Genomic DNA, 23,667 nt, shown 5'->3' on the forward strand with positions numbered 1-23,667 from the left:
ACATGTGGATGAGAACCTATGGATTGCTTCCAAACTGGTATGGTTTGATGGAACAAGACCCCCCAAGGTCACTGTAAACACCCCTAAAATTTGCTATGCCCCCAAATCAGCAAGAAGCAGTATGGAGAAAACTATGCCCATATTCCCAAATATTGTCTATTAATGTTTGTTTACATTTAAATGGGGGATATATAGATAAGAATAATTTGCATTTGTATGGACCTTGGTTTATTGATACAAATTTAAGGTCAATTTTGTTATATGTATATGTATTTATGATCTTTATTAAGGTATTGTCTTTGTGTAGCTCATTTAAAAATGTAATGGATAATTAAGAAATATAAGTTAATAGATACTCATCATAATGGTCAAGCTTGTAATCATGTTAGTTAGATTGTTTAGATGTATAAAGATATATTTCAGTAAGATAGGTATTTTTCAAATCTTTCAGACACCTTCAGAATTTGGCATTTAAAATGTGTTAGTAACTTAGGAATTTTCATGACAATTAGACATATCTGCTCCTGGCAGTACAAACTACTTCAAAAGGAAGATAGGCATCAAAGAGGTTCCTTATGGAGTTTGTTAGCCATTTGGGCAAGAAACTGATCTTGCCTGAACTGTTTGATAAGCTGGACATGCAGAACCTGCAGAGAAATGATTGCTGAACTTGCCTAACGGTGAGACAGTCCTCAGGAGTTCCTGCTGCATGAAGGAGTCTACTAGATGTTCTGCAAGACACAGAAGAAAGTGACTGTCAAACTATCAATATAGGTGGAACTATTTTTGAAATTTCCTGATTTGTGGAAAAGTTCTGGACACTATGGGCCTGTAGGCTGAAGATGGCAGCCCTAATTGTACAGAAGAACTTTGGGTGACTGTCCAGGCAGCAGGATGCCTCTATCAATTCTAGAACTTTGAAAGTTGCTTACAATGCACTTCCTGCTTACTTCAGTAATATTATATTCTTCCGGAGTCTTTGATGGAGTTGAAGAATAGAAAGATATAGTTTTCCTAAGTTATGTTAAAAGATAAATTAGATATAAGTATTATAACTATAATTCTTACTTGATGCCTGTTTTATTATTTGTAATTTTACTATGTTAAAGTTAAAACTTTCCTTTTTATTTAAACAGAAAATGGGAGGTAATGTGGGAGTCCCTTCTGTGTTCTGTGATTACCATTAATGAATAAAGAAGTTGCTTTGGACCTATAGCAAGGCAGAACTTAGCTATGCCAGGAGAGCAAGGCTGAATGCTTAGAGAAAGTAGGGCAGAGTCAGAGAGAAGCCATAGAGCTGCCTCCAAAATCAGATATGCCAAAACTTTGTCGGTAAGCCATTTAATGTGATGATTCACAGATTAATGCAGATGAGTTAAACTGATATGTAAGATTTAGCCATTAAGAAGCTAGAGCTAATGGGTCAAGCAGTGATTTACGTAATACAGTTTCTATGTGATTATTTTGGGTCTAAGCTAGCTGGGCAGCTAGGAACCAACAAGTAGCCCCTTTTCCAACAGCTTTTAATTTTAAAATCACTTATTTCTAGCAAGAAGGAATATTTTTTGCTTTCAGCAAAAATCTATTTATATATAAATATAAAATATGAGCAACCTGTCAAAGATATTGCTTATGTTTAATAGTTTATTGTAGGTTTTGCATTTGTCTGAGGCTTCCACTCTTCCTGTACACAATTATACACACTTTGAAACAACCATGTGACATGGTGTTAACAAAACATATGAGTGGATTCAAAATACTAAGAAACACAAAACTTCTTGATATTACAAGTGGTATGGAGCCAGGGTCATGAAGAAGAGATTTCAGATGATATGTGACTCTGAGAGTCAGGTGCCATGTACAAGAGAAGCTGTGTAACTTAAAGTGCAAGGCCTCTTGCCCCAGAGGTCCAGGTGTAAGGTTTAAAGGGGCAGGATAAAGGGGGAAGTCTTGTCTTTGAGGGGCACAGCTGTTAATGGAGATAATTTTGAATCAGTACAAACAGGAACGTCTGCTACCTGAGGAGTGTCACTGCAAAGGAAGGTGGGAAAGGCTCTGATGGGAGCAAACACACCACACAACTGAACATTAGCACCTGACCCATATCATCAAAACCCCCAAATTAATTGTGACAAATTACAAATGAATGCAAATTAGTAGGAAATTCTCTTTCAATCTCTGCTAATTAAGATCTGATTTTTAAATGACCCTAATTGAAATTTTTTTATTTTTCTCTGTTCAAGCACAAATGAGTACAGCTTTCGACAATGGCAGAAAAGTTGGTGGAGTTCTTATTTTGCATTTGCTGTGTTTTTATGGTTTACACTTTTACCACTTCTATGCTTTCCACGTTGGTTACCTGGTGAGTATAAAAATATTTAATTATTTAGAGTCATTCTGACTCTTGGCTCCCATTGTCAAAGCATAGGTAAACTACATTTACTTATGAATATGTTTCTCCTACTAGTGTTGCTCTGTAATAAACAAATAATATCATAGTATTTTTAACCAACTCAAGCAGTATCACATTCAAATATTTTGTGTGCTACATTTTCACAATTATATATTTTTAATACTCATTATTTCTTTTGATACCCTTTATATTTTAACTGTGCAATTTTTTTTTAAAAAGTGAAGTATACATGAATCTATTTACCTAGTGTTTTAGTCAGTATTCTGTAGAGTAACAGAACTTATAGAATGAATCTCTCTTTCTTCATACATACATGTACACACAACACACACACACACGCCCATAAACAATATGCCATAAATATGTATGTTAGGACTGTGTCATAAAACGTCAGTTATTTAATGTGGCTATTGAATCCTACATTAATTTAAAAATTAATTAATTCAGCCATAGTAAACATACTTCTAGAAGTTAAAAGACAGACATAGTGGTCGACTGCATAATTGGGCAGTGCAGATGTAAGAATCTTTTATAACCAAGAAATTGTCTTTTGTGAAGCACTACTATAGAAGAATTTGCATTCTAAAATATGTGTTGGTCTTAGTTCATTTAAAATAATTCACGTTTCTTTCCATGAAAAATTGGGATTATTGTAACATATACAAATGCATTGTGTGTATTTTCTTATGGACTTGGACATATCAAAAGATTGTTTTTCTTGTGATCTATAGGTGCACACAAGCTAATGCTTGAGAAAGAAAAGGAACCTCACTCCTTTGACAAGAGACTTAAAGATAAGGAATTTGGATCTGGTTTGAAGGATTTACTTCAGGTTGCTAAGGTAAAAGTAAAATGCCTTTGTTAACAAGCCTGTTGAGTTGACTTGTTTAATTTTCTTATAGAGTTAAGAAAATGGCAAAGTCTTTAATTTAAATTCATGTGAAAGTTTCAGAGCCTCTTAATTAAATTTCTCATTTTCCTTGTAATGGAAAGGAAGACCCTTTTTTTTTTTATCTGGCATTGGTAGGGACCTGTCTAGTGCTGGAGACTGATAGTTTTAATTGATTTTATATTATTTTGTGTTATTCCCTTTGAAGAAATAAATAAGACATTTTAAGAAAAGTCATGAATTGGAAGAATTCTGTTGTCAACACATATTTTCCACATACAAAAAGTCTCATTACTGAATACAAAATCATGTGTTTCTATAGATTTTAAACAGGACAACTAATATCACATATCAGGATGCAGAGGAAGCCCCTTCCAACACTGTAACTCTATTGTAAATGTTTTTTATTCTATTTATAACATTCTTTCTGGTGTATAGACTGCATGGTTGAAATTTTTATGCACAGATGTCATCTATTTTTTGTGAATTTTACACTCTGAATAAAACTTCCAAAAGGCTTCAAAATAACATTAACTGAATTTTTCTAACTCACATCACAGTTGCATCTATGCATTCCCAATTTCCCATTATTTTCTCTTTTCTGGATATATTTGTTGCTTCCCTGCTCATTGTTCTACTCAAAACATTCTATTCCTTTTAAAAAATATTTTTATTTTAAAACTAAAATATAACATGGCCTTTTCCTCTTTCCCTTTCTTCCCTCCTTCCATTTCTGTGTACCCCCATATCACTTGATCTTTATCAACTGTGGAGAAGCACACACCTAAGAACAAAGGAAATAGCCTACTAGGGAAGAGGCTCGTATTCCTTTTAAAGTAATTATTAGCTATTTATTTCATCCCTATTCCTTACCCTACACATAATCCCTCTGAGTTTATGAATTGTAGCTTTTTGTTACTTATTTAATGGATAATATCTACATATAAGCAGATATAAACCATATTTATCTTTTGGGGTTTGGGCTACCTCGCTCAGGATTTTTTTTTTTTTCTAGTTCCATCCACTGTCTGCAAATTTTATGATGTCATTGCTTTTAACAGCTGAGCAATACTCCCTTGTGTAAAATGTATCACATGTTCTTCATCCATCCTTCTTTTGAGGGATATCTGTTATTCTTTGTTACTGGCTATTATGAATGTAGCTTCAATGAACATGGTTGAGTAAGTGTCCTGTGGTAGGATAAAGCATTCTTTGGATATGTGTCCAAGAGTGGCATAGCTAGATCTTGAGATAAATACATTAACTCTTATTAGGAATAACCATATCAATTTTCTTTTCATTTTATTGGACCTCACAAGCCCATTTTTGCATGCAGTCATGGATAGACTTTTTTTATTGATATTTATTGAGCTTTATATTTTTCTCTGCTCCCCTTCCTGCCTCTACACTTCCTCTTCAACACTCCCCCAAGGTCCCCATGCTCCCAGTTTACTCAAGGGATCTTGTCTTTTTCTACTTTCTACTTCCCATGTAGATTAGATCTATGTAAGTCTCTCTTAGTGTCATCGTTGTTGTCTAAGTTTTCTGGGATTGTGGTTTGTAGGCTGGCTTTCTTTGCTTTATGTTCAAAAACATAAAGTGAGTATATGTGATAATTGTCTTTCTGTGTCTGGGTTATCTCACTCAAAATAATGTTTTCTATCTCCATCCATTTTCCTGCAAAATTCAAGATGTTGTTATTTGTTTTCTGCTGTGTAGTACTCCATTGTGTGTCCACATTTTCATTATCCATTCTTTGGATAAGGGACATTTAGGTTGTTTTTATGTGTAATTCAGTTGCTTGGTTAGAGTTATCACAAGATATTTTATATTGTTTGTGTTACTGTGGGAGGCAATATATCTCTAAATTTTTTTGTCAGTCCAATTGTAATAAATATATAGGAGTGTTACTGATTTCTGTGAGTGAATTTTGTATCCATCTACTTCATTGAAAATGTTTATCAGCTGTAGGAATTGGCTGGTGAAATTTTTGGGGTCACCTATGTATACTATCATAGCATCTGCAAATAAAGATATTTTGATTTCTTCCTTTCTGATTATATGCACATGATCTCCTTCAGTTATCTTACTTCTATAGCTAATATTTGAAATTCTAAATTGGATATGTAGCAAAATGGACACACCTGTCTTCTTGATTTTAGTGGAATTGATTTAAGTATCTATTTTATTTGATGTTGGCTATGGGCTTGCTGTAAAGTGCCTTCATTATCTTCAGATATTTCCATTTTGTCCATAATTTCTTTTGGAATTTTGTTATGAAGGATATTGGATTTTTCAAGGTCTTTTCTGCACCCGATAAGACGATCTGTCGAGGACCAGCCTCAACAAAAATACATTTCCCCAAAGTGGAGGCATGAGAATTTAGAAATATAGTAAAGAATATGAAGACACAAATAAAAATAATATAATGCAGAAACATATGGGATATTATTGGGAGGGAATTTCTGAGTTGTTGAAGGAGCTGTGGGCTGTGTTCATGCCGCCCCAGCTCCCGGTCGCATGGCTAGCTTATGCCCCAAAATAATGACACACAAACTGTATTCTTTTAAACACTGCTTGGCCCATTTCTATTCATGTGTGTAGCACCCCAAGGAGCGCTTACCGGGAAGATTCTAGCCTACGTCCATCCTGGGTTGGAGCTTTATCGCGTCTGCCGCGGAGAGGGGAGCATGGCGTCTGCTCCAGAGAGCAGAGCTGTCGAGTCTGAGCTCACTTCCTCTTCCTCCCAGCATTCTATTCTGTTTACTCCACCTATCTAAATTCTGCCCTATCAGATGGGCCAAGGCAGTTTCTTTATTAGCCAATGACCTACCTCCATCATTTCCCCTTTTTCTGTTTAAACAAAAAGGAAAGGCTCTAACATAGCAAAATTACATATAGCAAAACAGTTATCAAGTAAGAATTACAGTTACAATATTTACATCTATTTTATCTTTATCATAACTAAAGAAAACTATAACTATCTATCTATTCTTCAACTCTATCAAAGACTCCAGAAGGATATAATATTACCTAAGCAAACAAGAAATAAGCAACTTCTAAACTCTAGAAATGACAGAGACATCTCGCTGCCTTGACAGTCACCCAAAGTTTCTCTGTACCATTGGGGCATCCATCTTCGGCCTAAAGGCCCATAGTTTCCAGCACACATTTCCATAAAGCAGGAAATTTCAAAGTCAGTTCAGTCACTATCTGCTATGTCCTGCAGAATGTCTCGCAGACTCCTTCATGAATCAGGAACCCCGAAAGATCATCTCACCTTTACGCAAGTTCAGTAGTCCTCTCTCTGCGGGTTCTCTATGTCCAGTTTATACAATAGTCCAGGCAAGAGCAGTTTCTTGCCCAAATGGCTATCAAACTCCATAAGGATCCTCTTTGGTGCCCATCTTCTTCTGAAAGTAGATTGGTGCTGCCAGGAGCAGACGTGTCTCATTGTTATGAAAAACCCTAAGTTATTAAAACACTTAAAATGCCCTCTTTTATAATCTTTGAAAGATATGAAGAATGCCTATCTAAAATATATCTATGTACATCTAGAAAATCTAACATGATTACAAGCTTGACTATTATTGATAATTATCCATTAACAACCTATATACATTACATTTTTAAGTGAACTACACAATCACAATACCTTAATCAATATCAGAAATACATACACATATAATAAAATTGACCTTAAATTAATATCAGTAAACCAAGATTCATATCAATGCAAATTATTCACATCTATATCATCTCCCCCTTTAAATGTAAAAGAACATTTATAAACAGTATTTGGTAATATGGACGTAGTTATTTCTCTCCAAACTGCTTCCTGCTGAATGGGGGCACTGTTATTCAGGTCTTTTATGGGATAACCTGTCTGCTAGGTTCATCTCAGTAGGCAGTTGAGCAAAGTAATTTTCGAAGGTGTTCACAGCAACCTTTCAGGAGGGCGTGGTTTATCATACCATATTGAAATAGAAGAAATACACAGGGTCTCATCCGCTGTGAAAACAAAAGAAGAAACTCTTTTCCAAAGTATCATATCCTTAGATCCAAATTCTGAAGTCAAGGTATTTTGAAAATATCTATCTTGGATTAGTTCAGCAGTATTTATAAACAAATATCTTTTACCATCTGTTGCTCCTTCCTCAGCATTAAAACAATTCAAAGAGAGCATAATAGCATACAGTATCAAGATTCTCTGTGTATTTTCCATCTTTGTGCAGCTTTATTTTAACTCTATTTTGTTTACTTTTACTTTTATTTTATATTTTCTGTATATCTTCATCCTGTAATAACTCTTTAGACCAGGCTGTCCTTGAACTCACAGAGATCTGTCTGTCTCTGCCTCCCAGGCAGTGGGATTAAAGGCGTGTGCTACCACACCTTGAAGTCTCAGAGGTCAGTCTCCCTCTGCCTCCCAAGTGTTGGGATTAAAGGTGTGCACTACCACACCCAATTACTCTCTTTCTTCCTTATTTTACTTTTAAGAACTTTAATTTTCAGCCTGTATATATTTTTAAACACACTGTAAATCATTTAAAGTTTTCTTTGTCTTTGAATCTCTCTTTACTGTATATCTCTCTTTTTCTGACCACATGAGTCTTTAATTTACCAAGCAATATCAGTAGGACGAAAGCCGTGGCTTTGACGGCTGGATTCAGCCCATTCCTTAGCTTTCCAGCCTCATGGCTGAGGTACCGGCTGTAGCCATGTTTATCACCACAACTTTGTGGCGTTTCAAGGTCCTTGCCAGCAAACAAGCTACAACATTCAAATGCTCTCTCTGTAGCTGACCTCCTGCCTCAAACAGTCAGAGTTTGCCCTGGCAGGATGGCCCACAAAGCCGGCATTTTAAAACAGCACAACTTTTTTCCTGCTACGGCTGAAAACCGAAAAGTACACCTTCAGCTTTTCACCAACACCATTTTAAGTGTTTCGTGGCAGGACCTCTTAAATGAGCTGCAAGGTTTCACAGCTGAAGCTGAGTCAGGAAGCCTCTCTTAGATGAGAGCACTTGCTTGCCTCTAGCAAGCAGAGCAGACCCGAGAAATTGTTGCTACCAAGAAAACATGCTTTACTCTATTCTTTCCCAAGCTTTCTCAAGCTTTCTGTAGATTCAGTTATCCACGTGGGCGCCATTTTGTTGAAGGAGCTGTGGGCTGTGTTCATGCCGCCCCAGCTCCCGGTCGCACGGCTAGCTTATGCCCCAAAATAATGACACACAAACTGTATTCTTTTAAACACTGCTTGGCCCATTTCTATTCATGTGTGTAGCACCCCAAGGAGCGCTTACCGGGAAGATTCTAGCCTACGTCCATCCTGGGTTGGAGCTTTATCGCGTCTGCCGCGGAGAGGGGAGCATGGCGTCTGCTCCAGAGAGCAGAGCTGTCGAGTCTGAGCTCACTTCCTCTTCCTCCCAGCATTCTATTCTGTTTACTCCACCTATCTAAATTCTGCCCTATCAGATGGGCCAAGGCAGTTTCTTTATTAGCCAATGACCTTCCTCCATCACTGAGTGAGTTCTAAATATTTGCCCATTTTTAATTTCCAACTGGTTAATATATCCCTGACCCCAAAAGGTAGGATTAAAACAAAAAAGTGTATTAACATACCAATTGAATGTCATGGACTATGTTCATCATGCTCACACCCTAGACTTACAACCTAGACCAAATACTCTGTAGACAACCACTACCTGGGTGAAATCCCAGGTTATTTCCATAAAGAGAACTGGAAATTAGTTTGATCTTTAGACTTTTGCTTTAGGTGGGAACCAGCTACTTCCCTATTTCAGGAGCACAAGGTCTGGCAACTAGCCATACCTGTAGACAATAGTCTTGAGAGAGCAGAACTCTCTGGTTTACAACTAGGTGGTGTTGTGCCCAGATTCAATGACAACCATCAGAGAAAGCACTAGCGACTAGAGAAGACCAGACTGCAAAAGCAAGGTTACTCTTTTTATTAAGTACAGGTTAGCCAGGAACTTCCATCTCCAATACCCCATAACAGTAAGTTAGAGAGTGAATCTAAAAAGTTCCTTTGCAAGGTTAGTTTTCAAAGGTAAAACTACAAGCACGCCTTTATGAGTCATTTTTGGCATGGGTACAAGAGCTTTTGCTCTTTTCCATCATGCTTTGTCAGTTTGTTGTTTTCTGAGCAAGGTTACCCAGTCATCTTTATCACCAGATGGCTAAGCATCCTTGGGCTTTGGAATCTCCTGGGTGGGAGGGGGGCAGGAAAGCACTATCTTTCTGGGAACATGAAGCTAGTTTGTGTTTCTAATTTTTAAACATTCTGCTAGAAAAATCTCGTCCCTTTGAAAATAAGGGGTGAGGGTCTCACAGGTGGGACCTTTGTTTGAGTTAAAAGCACAATAACCTTGAATGAACTAGAAGCAAGTCCCAAACTCTTTGATTTTGGGCTCTTTGGGCCTCCACCATGATCATGTAATTTTTTTCTTTTGGATTGTTTATATGTTGGATTGCTTTTATTGATTTTAATAAGTGAAACAAATACTTGCACCTCAGGGATGAAGCTTTCTTAATCTTAGTGGATATTTTATCTGTTTTTAGATTTGGCGTGCAAGGACTTTATTGAATATTTTTGCATCTATATACATACATGAAATTGGTCTGTAATTCTTTCTTTGTTGGATCTTTATGTGATTTTGGTATCAGGGTAACTCTGTCCTCAAAAATGAGTTGTACAACATTCACTTTGTTTCTACTTTTGGAATAATTTGAGGAATATTTGCATCAATGGTTCTTTAAAAGTCTGGTAGAATTCTGCACTAAAACTATCTGGACATGTTATTTTTCTGGTTGAAAGTCTCTTGATGAATGCATGTCTTTCACAAAGGATTTTAGGTCTCTTTAAATTGCTTATCTAATTTTGGTTTAACTTTGATATATGATACCTTTTGGAAAAACTATCCATTTCTCTTAGATTTCCCAATTTGATGGAGTACATATTTTTTAGGTATTTATGTATCATTCTCTGGATGTTCTTGTTGTTTCTTGTTTTGTTTGCATTTCTATTTCATTTTTTCTGTTTTTTTTTTTACTTTTTATTGATTATTTGTGAATTTAATATCATGTATTCCAATCCCACTGATCTCCCCATCCCTCCATATCGGCCCTCTGTCTTCAAAACCTCCCCCTTCCCCCCAAGAAAACAAAAAATAAAAATGATAAATTTAAATAAATAAATAAATATATAAAGTTAAACAAAACAGAAGCATCTCTCTGTGGAAGCTATATTGTGTCATGATGTGTCATCCAGTCTGCCCTTTTGCCTAAACAGCTTTATTTGCAAGTGTTCATTGCAAGGAGTCATTGGCCTGATTCAAAGCCAATGCTACATCATCAATACTGGATCCTCATCAGAAGTTCCCTGTCATGGAGATCCTTCAGCTTTAGTTGCTTCACATGTTCCTGCACTTCTTAGATGTTAGAGTCAGCTAACTCAAAGCCCTGGATCTGGACCGCAGAGGTAGTTGAGTTGATGAGCCCTCCTCTCCCAAACCCTCAACATCAGGGCCAGCTCTCTTACTTTGTTTGCATGAGTAGGAGGGGCCAGCTCTCCTGCCTGTGGTAGTTGGCAAGTCATAGGACTAGCTCTCTGCGCTCATACTTTAGGGCCATCTCTCACACATTCACACCATCAGTGCCAGTTCTACTGGGTACCCTGTTGGGGTGCAGGGCCCCTCTCTAGTGAGTGCTATAGCTGGCAAGGTGCAGAACCTGCTCTCCCACACCACACCAGGAAGGGGGCCAGCTCTCCCACTCACATATAGGGACAGGCCCAGCTCACTGAGTGATTCAGTGGGTGAGGGTCAAGAGAGGCTCTGAGCAGCAGACTAAGGCACGAACGTAGCTCCAGGCAGTAGCCCAGACAAGAGACATCCCATTACTTTTGATGGTAACATAGGCCACAGACATTGACCCATACTTTTCTCATGCAGGACTATGGACCCAGACATGGCCCTTTGTGGCAGCACAGGCGGGTCATCTTCAGAGCCGCAGGTGACAGTGTCGCCTACTCACATTTGCTGTTCCTTCCCAACTTTGCATCTCCGGTTCTGTCTCTCTTTAGAGTTCACAAACCATTCTACTTATCTTTCTCTACCGTCTTTCTACCACATATTTGGCTATCTTAGTGGGTGTCTCAGGTGTCTTCTGTCATACCTTCATATCATGGCTCGGGAGAGTGGGGTCCCTCTAGTGTTTCTCAAGCACATGTGGCTATGGGAAGGGCTATTTCTGGAGTCCTCTACCCTGCTGGGCACAGTCATACTGGGCAGGCCTTTGGGTTTTCTCCTCCTGCCCTACACTGGGTGGGCCTCTTAGCCATTTCTATTTCTGATTTTGTTGATTTGGGTGATTTCTCTCTGTGTTTTAGTTAGTTTGAATAAGGATTTGTCTATCTTACTGTGGTTCTTAAAGAATTAACTCTTTCATTCTTTGTATTACTCTCTTTGTTTCTGTTTCATAGATTTCAGTCCACAGTTTTTTTCTTGCCATCTATTCCTCTTGAGTATGGTGTCTTCTTTTTGTCTAGCGCTTTCTGGTGTGTTACTGAATTGCTAGTATGAGATTTCTCCATTTTTTAAAAATGTTGACACTTTGTGCTATGAACCTGCCTCTTAGAACGGTCTTCAGTGTAGTCCTTAAGTATATAGAATATGCGATATATTCATTTTCAAAGAATTCCAGAAAGTGTTTAAGTTCTTTATTTCTATTATGACCCACTTTATTCAGTAGAGCATTGGTTGTTCAGTTCTCAGAGGTCTGTAATTTTTCTTTTGTTTCTGCTGTTGCTGATATCCAGTTTTAATCTGTGGCAGTCTTATGGAATGAAGGGAGTTACTTCAATTTTATTGTATCTATGGAAACTTCCTTTGTATTTGAATATTTAATCAACTTTGCAGGAGGTTCCATGAGGTGCAAAGAAGAAGAAGGTTTGTTGTTTTGTATTTGTGTTTGGCATTCTATAAATACAGTAACTTCATTAGATTTATGACATCTGTTATCACTAGCATTTCTCTGTTTATGCTGTGTCAGTTTGACCATTTATTGCTGAGCATTGCATATTGAAGTCTCCTATTATCAGTGTGTGAGGGTCAATATGTGATCTGAACTGAAGTAGTGTTTCTTTTACAAAAGTGGCACATAAACATTTAGAATTGAATGTCATTTTGCTGGATATTTCCTTTGATGAATATGTAGTGCCGTTTCCCATTTCTTCTGTTTAGTTCTGATATTAAAGTCTATTTTGTTACATATTAAAATGACTATACCAGTTTGCTTCTTAGGTCCATTTGGTTTGAACACCTTTTACCAACCCTTTACCCTGAGGTGATATATAGCCCTGGTGTTTCTTTAATTTGGCAGGTTAGATCCTGTTTTCACATCCAATCTATTAGCTTGTGTCTGTTTATTGGGACTTAAAACCATTCCTATTATTTTGTTGTGGTTGTTCTTTGTGGTGGTGGTCGTGGTGGTGAGGGCTTGGGGGTGATGGCGGAGGCGGTGTGTTTGTGTTTGTGTGTGTGTGTATGTACTAATTTTCTTTTTGTTTTGCTCTTGTGAGATTGTTTATTCTTTATGTTTTCATATGTGTAGTTAATCCTTAGGTTGGATTTTTCCTTCTATCCTCCTCTTTGGGCCAAATTTGTAGATATTGTTTAATTTGGTCTATCATGAAATATCTTCTTTTGGACATCTATGGTGGTTGAAAGTTTTGTTGAGTATAGTAGTCTGAGCTGGCATATATGGTCTTTTAGAGTCTGCAAGCATATCTGCCAAGTCCCTTCTAGTGTTTATAATCTTCTAGTTTAATTCTAATAGATCTGACTTCATACATTACTTTGTCTTTTTGCCCAGCAGCTTTTAATATTCTTTCTTTGTTTTATATTTTTAGTTATTTGACTATTGAATGCCTAAGGGACTTCCTTTTCTGTTCCAATCTATGTTTTGTTCAGTATGATTTGTGTACCTTTATATACATCTCCTTCTTTAGCTTATGATTTGTTGAAAGAAATTTTTTGGGCTTTAAGCTAGATTTCTACTCCTTCCTCTATTCCTATTATTCTCCTCATACTTTGTTGTTCCATCATGTGTCAGATTTCCTGCAATTTTATGTGAGTTTTTTAGATTTAACCCTTTCATTGATCAATGTATCCATTCATCCTATCACATCTTCAATGCCTGAGATTCTTTCTTCTCTCTCTTATATTAATTTTGTGAAATTTGGATTTGTAGTTTCTGTTCTAATTTCTAAGTTTTTTGTTTTCAAATTTTATTTAATTTTCTTATTTCCATTTCAGGTCTTGAACAGTTGTATTCATTTCCTTCCAGCGATTTTTTTTTGTCTTGGATTTCTTTAAGTGATTGAATTATTCTTTTTCAAAGGACTGTTGTAGGAGTCCTCTTGTGTTCCCAGCTGCCCAGGCTCCCAAAACTACCACATAGAAACTATATTATTTGCAGTACTGTTTGGCCAATAGTTTAAGCATATTTCTGGCTATCTCTTGTATCCTAAACTAACACATCTCTATTAATTTGTGTATTGCCATGTGTCTGTGGCTTACCGGCAAAGTTTCAGCATGTCTGTCTCTGCTGGTGGCTCCATGGCTTCTCTGTCTCTGTCTCTGTCTCTCTGTCTGGCTGTCTGGCTCTCTCTCTCTCTGTCTCTCTCTCTCTCTGCCCTTTTTTCTCTGAGCATTTAGTTTAGTTTTACATGCCAACCTCTATTCTGCCCTGCACAGGCCCAAGACAGATTCTTTATTAAACAATGCTATTTACAGCATACATAGGGGAATCTCACATTATAAGGACCTCTATCATCTTTATATATGGTATTTTTTAAATGTCTTTTGCTTTCGCTTCAGCTATTTTGGAATACTCAGTTCCTGCTGTGGTAGGGTTGCTGGGCTCTAGTGGGATATATTACTTTGAATGTTATAGACTCTGTTTTTTTGCTGGAGACAAGGCATCTCGAATTGGGATGATTATAGATTAGATACCATTTCTTGTTTGTCTTGTTTTCACATGGGGGTTCTGTGTCCTTGGTCTTTGTTTTCTCTGTGAACTTTAGAAAAGTGTGCTGACTGTGTTGTATGGTAGGAAATATTCTTTGAACCTCATAGTTTTGGCCACTTGGGGTTCCAGGTAAAATATGTTTCTGGGTCTTGGGAGCTAACTCATATGAATAGTAATATGCTAAGTTACAGAAGTATTTTACAAAATATAGGAAAGCAGAGGATAAGCAAAATAAGGATCTGCTTATTTGGTCTACTTAGAATGGGGGTGGATAGTGAGAAAAGGTTACACCAGAAAGTCATGTATAGTGTTGGGAATGAAAATGGGGGATTAGATATGTTTCTTCTTTAGAGAATCTTCAGTACACTAGCTTAGAATTTTTAAATTGGGTTATTTGAATTCTTTGGGGTTTTTTTGTATATATTAGGGAATAATTTTTCTATTTACTTGGCTGTCTGTTCTTTCTAGTATTGGTCTTCTTTGCAGAGAAGAAACATTTTAATTTCACGAGAGTCCACATCTCCATTATTTGCATTTTTTTCCAGTTACTGGAATCATATTTAGAAAGTCCATTATTTATCTTTAAATGTAGCCCCCACTTTATCCTCCAGTAGTTTCAGAGTTTAAGATTTAATACTGGGATCTTTGATATTTGTTGTAACTGATATTTATTCGTGGTGAAAGACAAGAATCAAATTTGATTCTTTTATCTATAGATACTCAAATCTCCCAGCACCATTTGTTGAAGAGGCTAACTTCTCCAATCTATCTTTTTTTTTATTTCTTTATCAAAACTCAGGTGGCTGTAGTTGCATGGAGTTATATCTGGGGCTTTTATTCCATTGATTAGTTAGTCCAATTTTGCTCAGGTACAATGCTCTCTTATTGTTATGATCTGTAGTATAACTTGAAACCATGTACTGTGATACCTATAGCAGTGTTCTTACTGTGCAAAATGGTATTGGCTATCCTTCCTCTTTCATATTTCCATGTGAATTTTAAGATATTTTTTATTTTTGTGAAGAACTGAGTTAACATTTTTATCTGTGGATTGAATTAACTTTGTAATGGTAGATGTGAACAGGACCTAGGGCTCTAGCATGTACATGATATAACTTTTGCTGTTAGTTGAGATCTTTCAAATCTAAGTGGATATACTATAGATTTATTTTCATGTATTCTTATTTTCCAATGCTTATTTTTATTAAATCATAAATCCTTTGTAACACTTGATCATAATACATTAAAAAATAATTTAATTCTTTAAAATCACATTTTTTTCAGACTACTCTTGAGTATTTAACCTTTTTTGGGTCTTTGGAGTTGAGGGTTTTAGGAATGCAATACCACAGCTGGCCAATTTAATATTAATTATATACAAATTTTACATGCACATAGTTTTTTAACAATGCAGAATCTAAACAAGTATAACTACTTTACATTGTTAAATGTTAAGCTGAAATTGTTAACAATATTTTGTATAATTTAAGAATTGGTGTTTTAAAGTCTGTTATCATTTAAAATTCTTTGCTAAAATGAATTAACTATCTATATTAATAGGTATCATTGTGGTATCTCACATACTGAAGATAGCAGACACTGACAGAATCATAATAATTAGTGTCCCAGCATCCCACCCTTATAACTTCTTTGTATTGTAGTATTTCAGACACTCTTTTGAAAATCCTTATAAAATTATACAACAGATTATTGGAGACCATGGTCATCCCACTGTCCAAAAACACAAAAGCTCATTCATTCCTTGCATCTCTTGGGTATATTCCCAAGAGTGGTATTACTGGGTCTTGGAGTAGGTTGATCCCGAATTTCCTGAGAAATTGCCACACTGATTTCCAAAGTAGTTGGACAAGTTTGCATTCCCACCAGCAATGGATGAGTGTACCCCTTACTCCACAACCTCTCCAGCAAAGGCTAGCCTGTTTGGATGCTCACCTTCCTGGACCTGGATGGAGCGGGGAGGACCTTGGACTTCCCACAGGGCAGGGAATCTGCACTGCTCTTCAGACTAGAGAGGGAGGGGGGAGAGGAGTGGAGGGAGGGGAAGAGGAGTGGTAGGAGGGGGAGGAAAATGTGAGGCGGGGAGGAGGCAGAAATTTTTTCAACTAAATAAATAAATAAATAAATAAATAGAAAAAAATAACCTGGAAAAAAAAAGAAAATAGGAATAGTTTAAAAATTTACAAAGACAAAAAATAAAAAGAAAATATACGTATACCACACATTGATCCATCCACTGATTAATAGGTACCTAAGATAACTGTGCATCATAGTTTTTGTGAATATTATAGTAATTAATTAGGGGTATGGCTATTTTTTTGTATGCTGATAATTTTTCTTTTTAGATTGCTATACTCTGAACAGTTCTTGAATGTGCCCTAAAGTTCAGTATGGTAAGAAGGGCTTAATTCTCAGAAAAATAATAGGATGTTTTGGAAATCTAAGAGGTGGAACCTAACCAGAAGTAGTTAGGTGATTAAGCATGTATCCTGAATGAGATCATGGAAATCTGATCAATTACTTTCTCTCTATTTCTGTCCTGGCCATGAAGTGAAGGGATCTTTGAGCATGTACTGCCTGAGCCAAAGTAACTGAGACAATCAGCCGTGGTCTGATCCTTAATACTACAAGGAATAAAAATGCTTATGTCTTTATATGTAAAGTAACCCAACCATATATAGATCTGTTCTTGATTTTTGAATAAAACCAATTCCATTTTTCATAATAGCCACACCCCCACTGACTATGTATAGCAGTTTCTTTTCCTCTATCCTTGGCAGAATTTTTTTTATTGTTGTTGTTGATGTATAGACCTCTTTGATAATAACCACTTGTTGTCTCTGAGGTAGAATGTCTGCCAAAGAACCCTAGCAGTGGCTAAGTTTAATTTGGCTCAGCATTATGAATAAGTCAGTTTCTGCTGGCAGAGAAGTCATGGCTATCAGCAGGTACAAAATATGAGGATCAGGTGTCTGCAACTCCGGCATCATCTTCTGTCTTGTTGGAGTAGAAGGCAGTGAGGAGATAATTGGGGCTAGGGTATGATGTTCTCAGCTGCCCTGGTAGAGGCATACTCTCTCCAGGTAGTCACTCCTACCTCACAGTTTCCCAATCTCCACAAAGAGGACCAAGGAGCAACCAACTAGCTGAACTTGTGGAGAGAAATTTATGTCTAGACCATAACATCATTCTCACTGGTATTAGGGGTATCTTGCTGTAGCATTTATTTGCATTTTCATGATGATTAATTGTTTTTTCACATTTTTTATTATTTCCCAGATATTTTTTATATCTGTTGATACATATTCAGATTGTATGCCCATTTTTAATTGGATTACCTTTGTGTTGTTACATTTCTTCAGAATCTTATCCATTTGGCTTCCTCCCATTCTACAGGTTACCTTTTCAATCCAGTGGTTGTTTTCTTTCCTGCACAGAAGCCTCTAGGTTTTTAAATGATCGAACTTATCTACATTACTTCTGTTTTCTTTACCTTTGAAGTTATAGACGAAAAAGATTATTGCTCATACTGATACAGGGCAGCCTTTTTGTTCTGTCTTAGTAAATTTGTGGTTTCTGGCCTTACTTTTACATTTTAATCACACTTGAGTAGGCTTTTTCTACAGAATGAAATCAGAGGTCAAATTACAGTTTTGTGCATGTGGACATCCATATACAGAAAAATACTTTTTGACTCTTTATCAAAAATCAGCTGACTATAGATGACTGATTTTTTTGTAATACCTGCATTGCTTTACCCTTGTCTAACTGGGCTCTGTGTCTTCCTTTCTGTCTATGTCATTCTGCTTTGTTTTACCGTGGCTCCGTAGAATGTCCTGATATCAGGTGTACTGACACCTCCAGATTTGTTGTGTTACAGATTAATTCAACTTATTGACAACTTTTTCCTGTCTTATGAATTTCAATATTGCTTTTAAAAGCTCTGAAATAGCGTCACTAGTGTTTTTTGTGAGGTTGTATTGAATATATAGATTACTTTAGCATTTTCTAGCATTAATTCTTCTATCACTAACATGTATGATCTTTTCCCTTTTTTGTATATGTGTGTACTTCAAATATTGCTCTTAATAATAAAAACCCAAAGTCAGGTATCAGGGTAAATGCTAAAAGATCAGAGAAGTAAAGGAGCAGTCAATGTCACCAGGATTCTCAAACAGAAAAGGGACTGAGTTCCTATCTCTTCCTTCCTTACATTCCTCTCTGTGCCCAGCCATATGACTTTCAGTCTGTCTGTACAGACCTCCAGAACTCTGTGGTTAATTAGTAGCTAGTTCTGTTTTCTGATCTTCAGGCAAGCTTTATTTGTTTAAGTATAAACAAGAAATCACCAAAATGTTTTACAACTGTCATTGTAGAAGTTCTTCATTATCAAGGTTAAACTTATTTCTGGGCATTTTCTCTATAACTGTCTTATTGTGAGTTCTTCCATGATTTCTTTCACAACAAGCTCATTTGGTTAATTGAATGTTATTAAGATTTAAAGATTAGTTTTATATGCTACAAATATCCTGAATTAAGGTATTGGTTTTAACATTACTTTAATATTACCTTTATGTTTTTCTATATGTGAAAGCATATAATCTTTAAACAGTGACAAATTTGAACTTGTCCTGTACTTATCATTTACATATGTTTTATCTAAATCAAAAATTGGATTTGTAGACTAAAACATTGTGGCAAAATTATAAGTGAATCAGTAATTCATTTCACAGCTATGCCTAAATATTTCATAAAGAAAATTGAATGCGACCATCTGTATTAATAACATTCGGGGAAATTGACAGATGTATAATGCTAATGCATGAAGGCTATGTTTATGTATGAGATATTTAGTCCAATAATTTATAAATTCAATGCACTAATACTCAATAACATGGCATATGTATTTTATATTTTAAAGAATAAAAAATTTCTTACATGTATTCAAATGAATCATATTTATAGGGCAGACTACTTGACAATTGATTATCTGTGTGTATAAATACATATATATTAAAGAAATATTTTCTATGGCTTAAGTAATGAAAAGAATATTGTTCAGTGTATGTTATGATGAATATAGGAATTCCTGTCTCATATTATATACACAGATACTTTGCAGGATTTAAAGTTCTTTAGAGAAATTAAAAAGTATATGTTGACAGAGAATATATGTATAATACAGAAGTGAAAATGTGTTCTAAGTAAGATTTAATTATTATAAAATACAGAATAAAAGTTAATATGTCAGATAATATAAAGTCAAGAATGTTTGTTCTATGAATGGACCAATAGCCAGTAATGGCTACTAAATACAAGAAGTTAATACTAAAATGGGAACTCTTAGGAAATTTACCCCATCCATAAGGATACTATGGTATAGTAGATGGCACACATAAACACACAAACTGGACTTCTATGTAATATGAATAAACCACATGTTTATGTGCATTTATGTGTATGTAGATATTCACATGCATTCAGGCTCACATGCAAATGAGTACACATACATGTGGAATTCAGATGGCTCAGGTGTCATTCCTCAGGTACTATACATAGTTTGTTTCTTTGTCTTTTTACTTTTTTGAGAGACATGATGAACTGGAACTTGCTACATAGGCTAGAGTAGCTTACCAGTAGGTCTCAGGGACCATCCTTGCCATTTCCGTTTTTCAATACTGATATTATGAGTGTTTGCAATTGTGCCTGGCCTTTTGTATTTCGGTTGATAGACTGAGTTCAGGTCCTTGAGCAGAACAAGCACTTTGCCAACTGATATACTTTCCAGCACCCCCAAATGCACATTTATATTTGAAAATAATAGAAAGACAAAAGAAATACTATCTTATGTATTTCTGTATGACAAAATTCTCGAGGTCTACAAATGTTAGCAAAGGTTATCAAGTGTTTCTAATTATGTGATCTATGCCACTTACCTATTGCTGCATGACAAAACTTAGTAGCATGACAGAAAATGGTTTTACAGTGCAAAATTAGTATGAGGGTTTTTCCTCTCAGCTGTACATGGGGTGACTAGCGTGTTCACAGTTTGAAGGATGGATTTATCTCAAGGCTTCTTTGCTCTAATATTAGCATTATTACTGGCTACGTTTTAGAACACTCACACTCAGTCTTGCTGACAATCGTAAGGCCTTCCCATGCTCAGGGACTTATTGATGCAATCATACATGTCTGCAAGAGCCTACTGAATATGAGATGTTCGTCTGATGAATCTTAGAATATATGTTGTGTTTCTAGGCTAGGAAACTAGACTCTCTGGTATTAAAGTGTTATTATAAAAAGATAAAACCTAAAGAAAAATTTGGATCAAAAATGAAATAAATTACTCATAAACTCAATATAAAAAAATCCTTCCAAGGACGTACGATTCTAAAGATACTTTGTCATAGGACACCAAGAGTACATGCATAGGGGTTTTTATTGTAACCATATACATTGGGGAGTTGAAGGTGACATAAGTATTTAGGATCAATAAGTACATTGAAATCACATGATGCAAAATTACAGAGTGTCCACCAGCTGAGTCAAGGAAATTCAAAATGAGTGTTTCTAAAGAGGCACTGAGAGATATTTTCAACAAACTAATAGATCCAGAGATAAAAGCTATTTTGGCCATATAGAAGAACCGAACTACAAATCTCTTATGGAATGGGTCTATTATGGAATTATATAGTTTTGTTTGCATAAGTCTGTTCTGACTATAGAAAGATACTTCTGCAGGTTGGTCGTTAGCATCTAAAGACATCAAATGATTGTGATATGACCTGTTCTCTTTCAGTGTCTGGTCTGCAACCCGCTGCTGTTGTGCTGCTCACTGTACAAAGCCATGGAGTCCGTGACTTTTAAGGGAACTAGTCAATTTGTGCCCATATATTTAGAAAATCAGTTTTTGTTAACGCCCTCAGCTGCCACTAAGCTCACAGGTAGATTTTTCTTCTTACTTTAAAATTTCCATCGTGTTTGTATTGAAGTGTGTTATGCATATTTAAGAAAAATGTCATGTAAGCAGAAGACACAGGGTGCAGTGTAGTTGAATGTCACCTGCAGAAACTATATAAAGGCGACCACGCTACACTGCGTTAATATTTTTAATACATAAAACTTCACAATGTTGTTTTTATAGCTCACTATCTTCTGCCCTCTTCCTCTATATGCCTGCATATTTCTTTTACCCTTCTCTTTGGGAAACCAGTCTTCTCAAGCCATAATGTGTCTTCTTTTTTAACATGCTTCCACACATTTCAGCTTGTGGGTCAGTATTAAAGTCTTTTCTAAAATAGTCACATAATTCTCTACTTATTATTCTATTTCTTTTACCAGAAAATGTATTTTCTGGATTCACATTGATTTGAACTTAATGCATTGTAATTATTCCATGGTACTGCTTATGCCCTAACTGACAGAGATATGCCACTGTTTATGTACATATAATTATATATCCATTATTATACTAAATTAATTTTAGTTATTCTGAACAGCGTCCCAATGCATAAGCTCTTTGATAATGGTTTGTATTGGTAAGTGTTGTTTTGTGTTTTGATGCTAAAAAGTAATTGGTGTTTTTTACGTTTTTAATCTTAAAAGAGAATTGAGAATTTTGCTCTTTAAAAGACTTCTACATAATAGCTCTAAATGGAAGCATCAAAAGATTCTATAAAAATTGAAAAGTGATGAACAAACATAAAGTTGCATTATAGCCTGTAAAACGTCAAGCAGGTTTTCAAGACAACTAGGGCTACACAGAGAAACCCTGTCTCAAAAAGAAAAAGAAAATCAAGAAAACAAATGAAAATCAGTATAAAATGAACAAAAAATCAAGACGGTTTGTTATAACTTTTAGTGTAACCTGTGAAGGCACAGTTAAAAAATATTTGCATTAATGTTTAATTATACAGAGGGAAAGAAAAATATAGTAAGGAAGGAACACAAAAGCATATGGGAAAAAACAAAAACAAATCTTCGCAAGTGCATAACCCTGATCATCAGCAGATTATTGAGCAGATTTTCTTGTTCAGTCTCAGATTTCATGGTATGTTTATATATTGGTTGTTTCATGTACCCTAAATCCTCAGCCCATGTATAATAGATGTATTAACAATTACACACTCTACCTTTGGCTTAATAAGGATGAACTTTCATGCAATTTTTGTATCAATAGCAATGCCTTAGATTCATCTAATCTAATATCTAATCTAATATCAGTCTGCAGGCAGAATGAAAGGCTTCTATGCCAAAGCTTTGACTTTGTCAAGTGCCTCATAGTAAGTTATATTGCCTTTTGGGAAACTGTCTACTTTAGAGAGTCATTGTCCTTAGGTTTTCTGAGAAAATCTCCTAGAAGAGTTTTCCTCCATTCCTCATAGTCTTTTGTCTCATAAAACCACCTCTCACAAAGAGCTGTTGCTTAGGGAGTGATTTGATTCTTAGAATTCTCTAAGAGAGTCTCTCTCACTATTAGTAGCTAGCAGCTGCTAATAACTTCATGACTTAGATGTTCTTGCCCAACTCCTATTGTCATGCTGAGATGAGGTCTCACTTGGGCTTGCACAGGTTTTGTGGATACTATTGTATCCTCTGTGCCTTCATATGTGCCTTTGCCTTGGTGTGTTCATAAGATGCTGTTTCTTTGTAGCTACCCACTGTCTGGATTTTTACACTCTTTCTGTTTCCTCTTCCCCAGTGATTGGGCCTTGAGAAGAGGGGCTGTAGTGTATTTCTTCCATTCAGAGCCAAGAATTCTTCAGTTGCTTTCTTCTTTGTCTTTTTGAATGAGATGTTATTACATTCAGAATGTTGCTATTTCCTACACTATCATTCATGTCACTATTACAGCAGTAGATACATCTTGCCATGATACACACTCATAGTCCTTGGAGTTAACACCTCGGTATGGGTAATAACTACTGCTCTCCTCCGGTAGAGTTTGTAGGAACTTCTGCATTATGAAAGCTAGTCGTGAGTTGAAGCATCCATGTCAGTACCAGTTGAATTTCTTCATGCTTTGTAAATCAGGTTAATGATGTCTTCAGAAACAGAGATTTATTGTTAAAATCAGTGAGTAAGCAAGAACAAAGGCAAAAATCTGGGATGTTTGGGGGCTTTGTAAGGCCTTATTGTCCAACAATTCTAATCAATTTTTCTGAGGCACAATTCTGACGAGATATGAAAAGGGGCTAGGCAATATCTGTACTCATAGTAAACTGTGATCTAGAAAACACAGGGCACGGAACCATGACTTCTCTTAGGACTGAAGAGGGAGGGGGGAGGTGGAG

General features: G+C 36.1%; 1 protein-coding gene across 1 annotated transcript in view; it reads left to right on the forward strand.

Moving 5' to 3' along the window:
* The window catches only part of LOC130869262 (solute carrier organic anion transporter family member 6C1-like), a 93,037-nt gene that overhangs the window by 16,379 nt on the left and 52,991 nt on the right, over positions 1-23,667 (forward strand). The window contains exons 5-7 of the mRNA XM_057761267.1: positions 2,244-2,362; positions 3,145-3,254; positions 21,174-21,318. Coding sequence (XP_057617250.1) covers positions 2,244-2,362; positions 3,145-3,254; positions 21,174-21,318 — 374 coding nt within the window. The remainder of the gene's footprint in view (positions 1-2,243; positions 2,363-3,144; positions 3,255-21,173; positions 21,319-23,667) is intronic.

Source organism: Chionomys nivalis, chromosome 2 (genome assembly GCF_950005125.1).
Source record: "Chionomys nivalis chromosome 2, mChiNiv1.1, whole genome shotgun sequence".
In the NCBI taxonomy this organism is placed as follows: Eukaryota; Metazoa; Chordata; class Mammalia; order Rodentia; family Cricetidae; genus Chionomys; species Chionomys nivalis.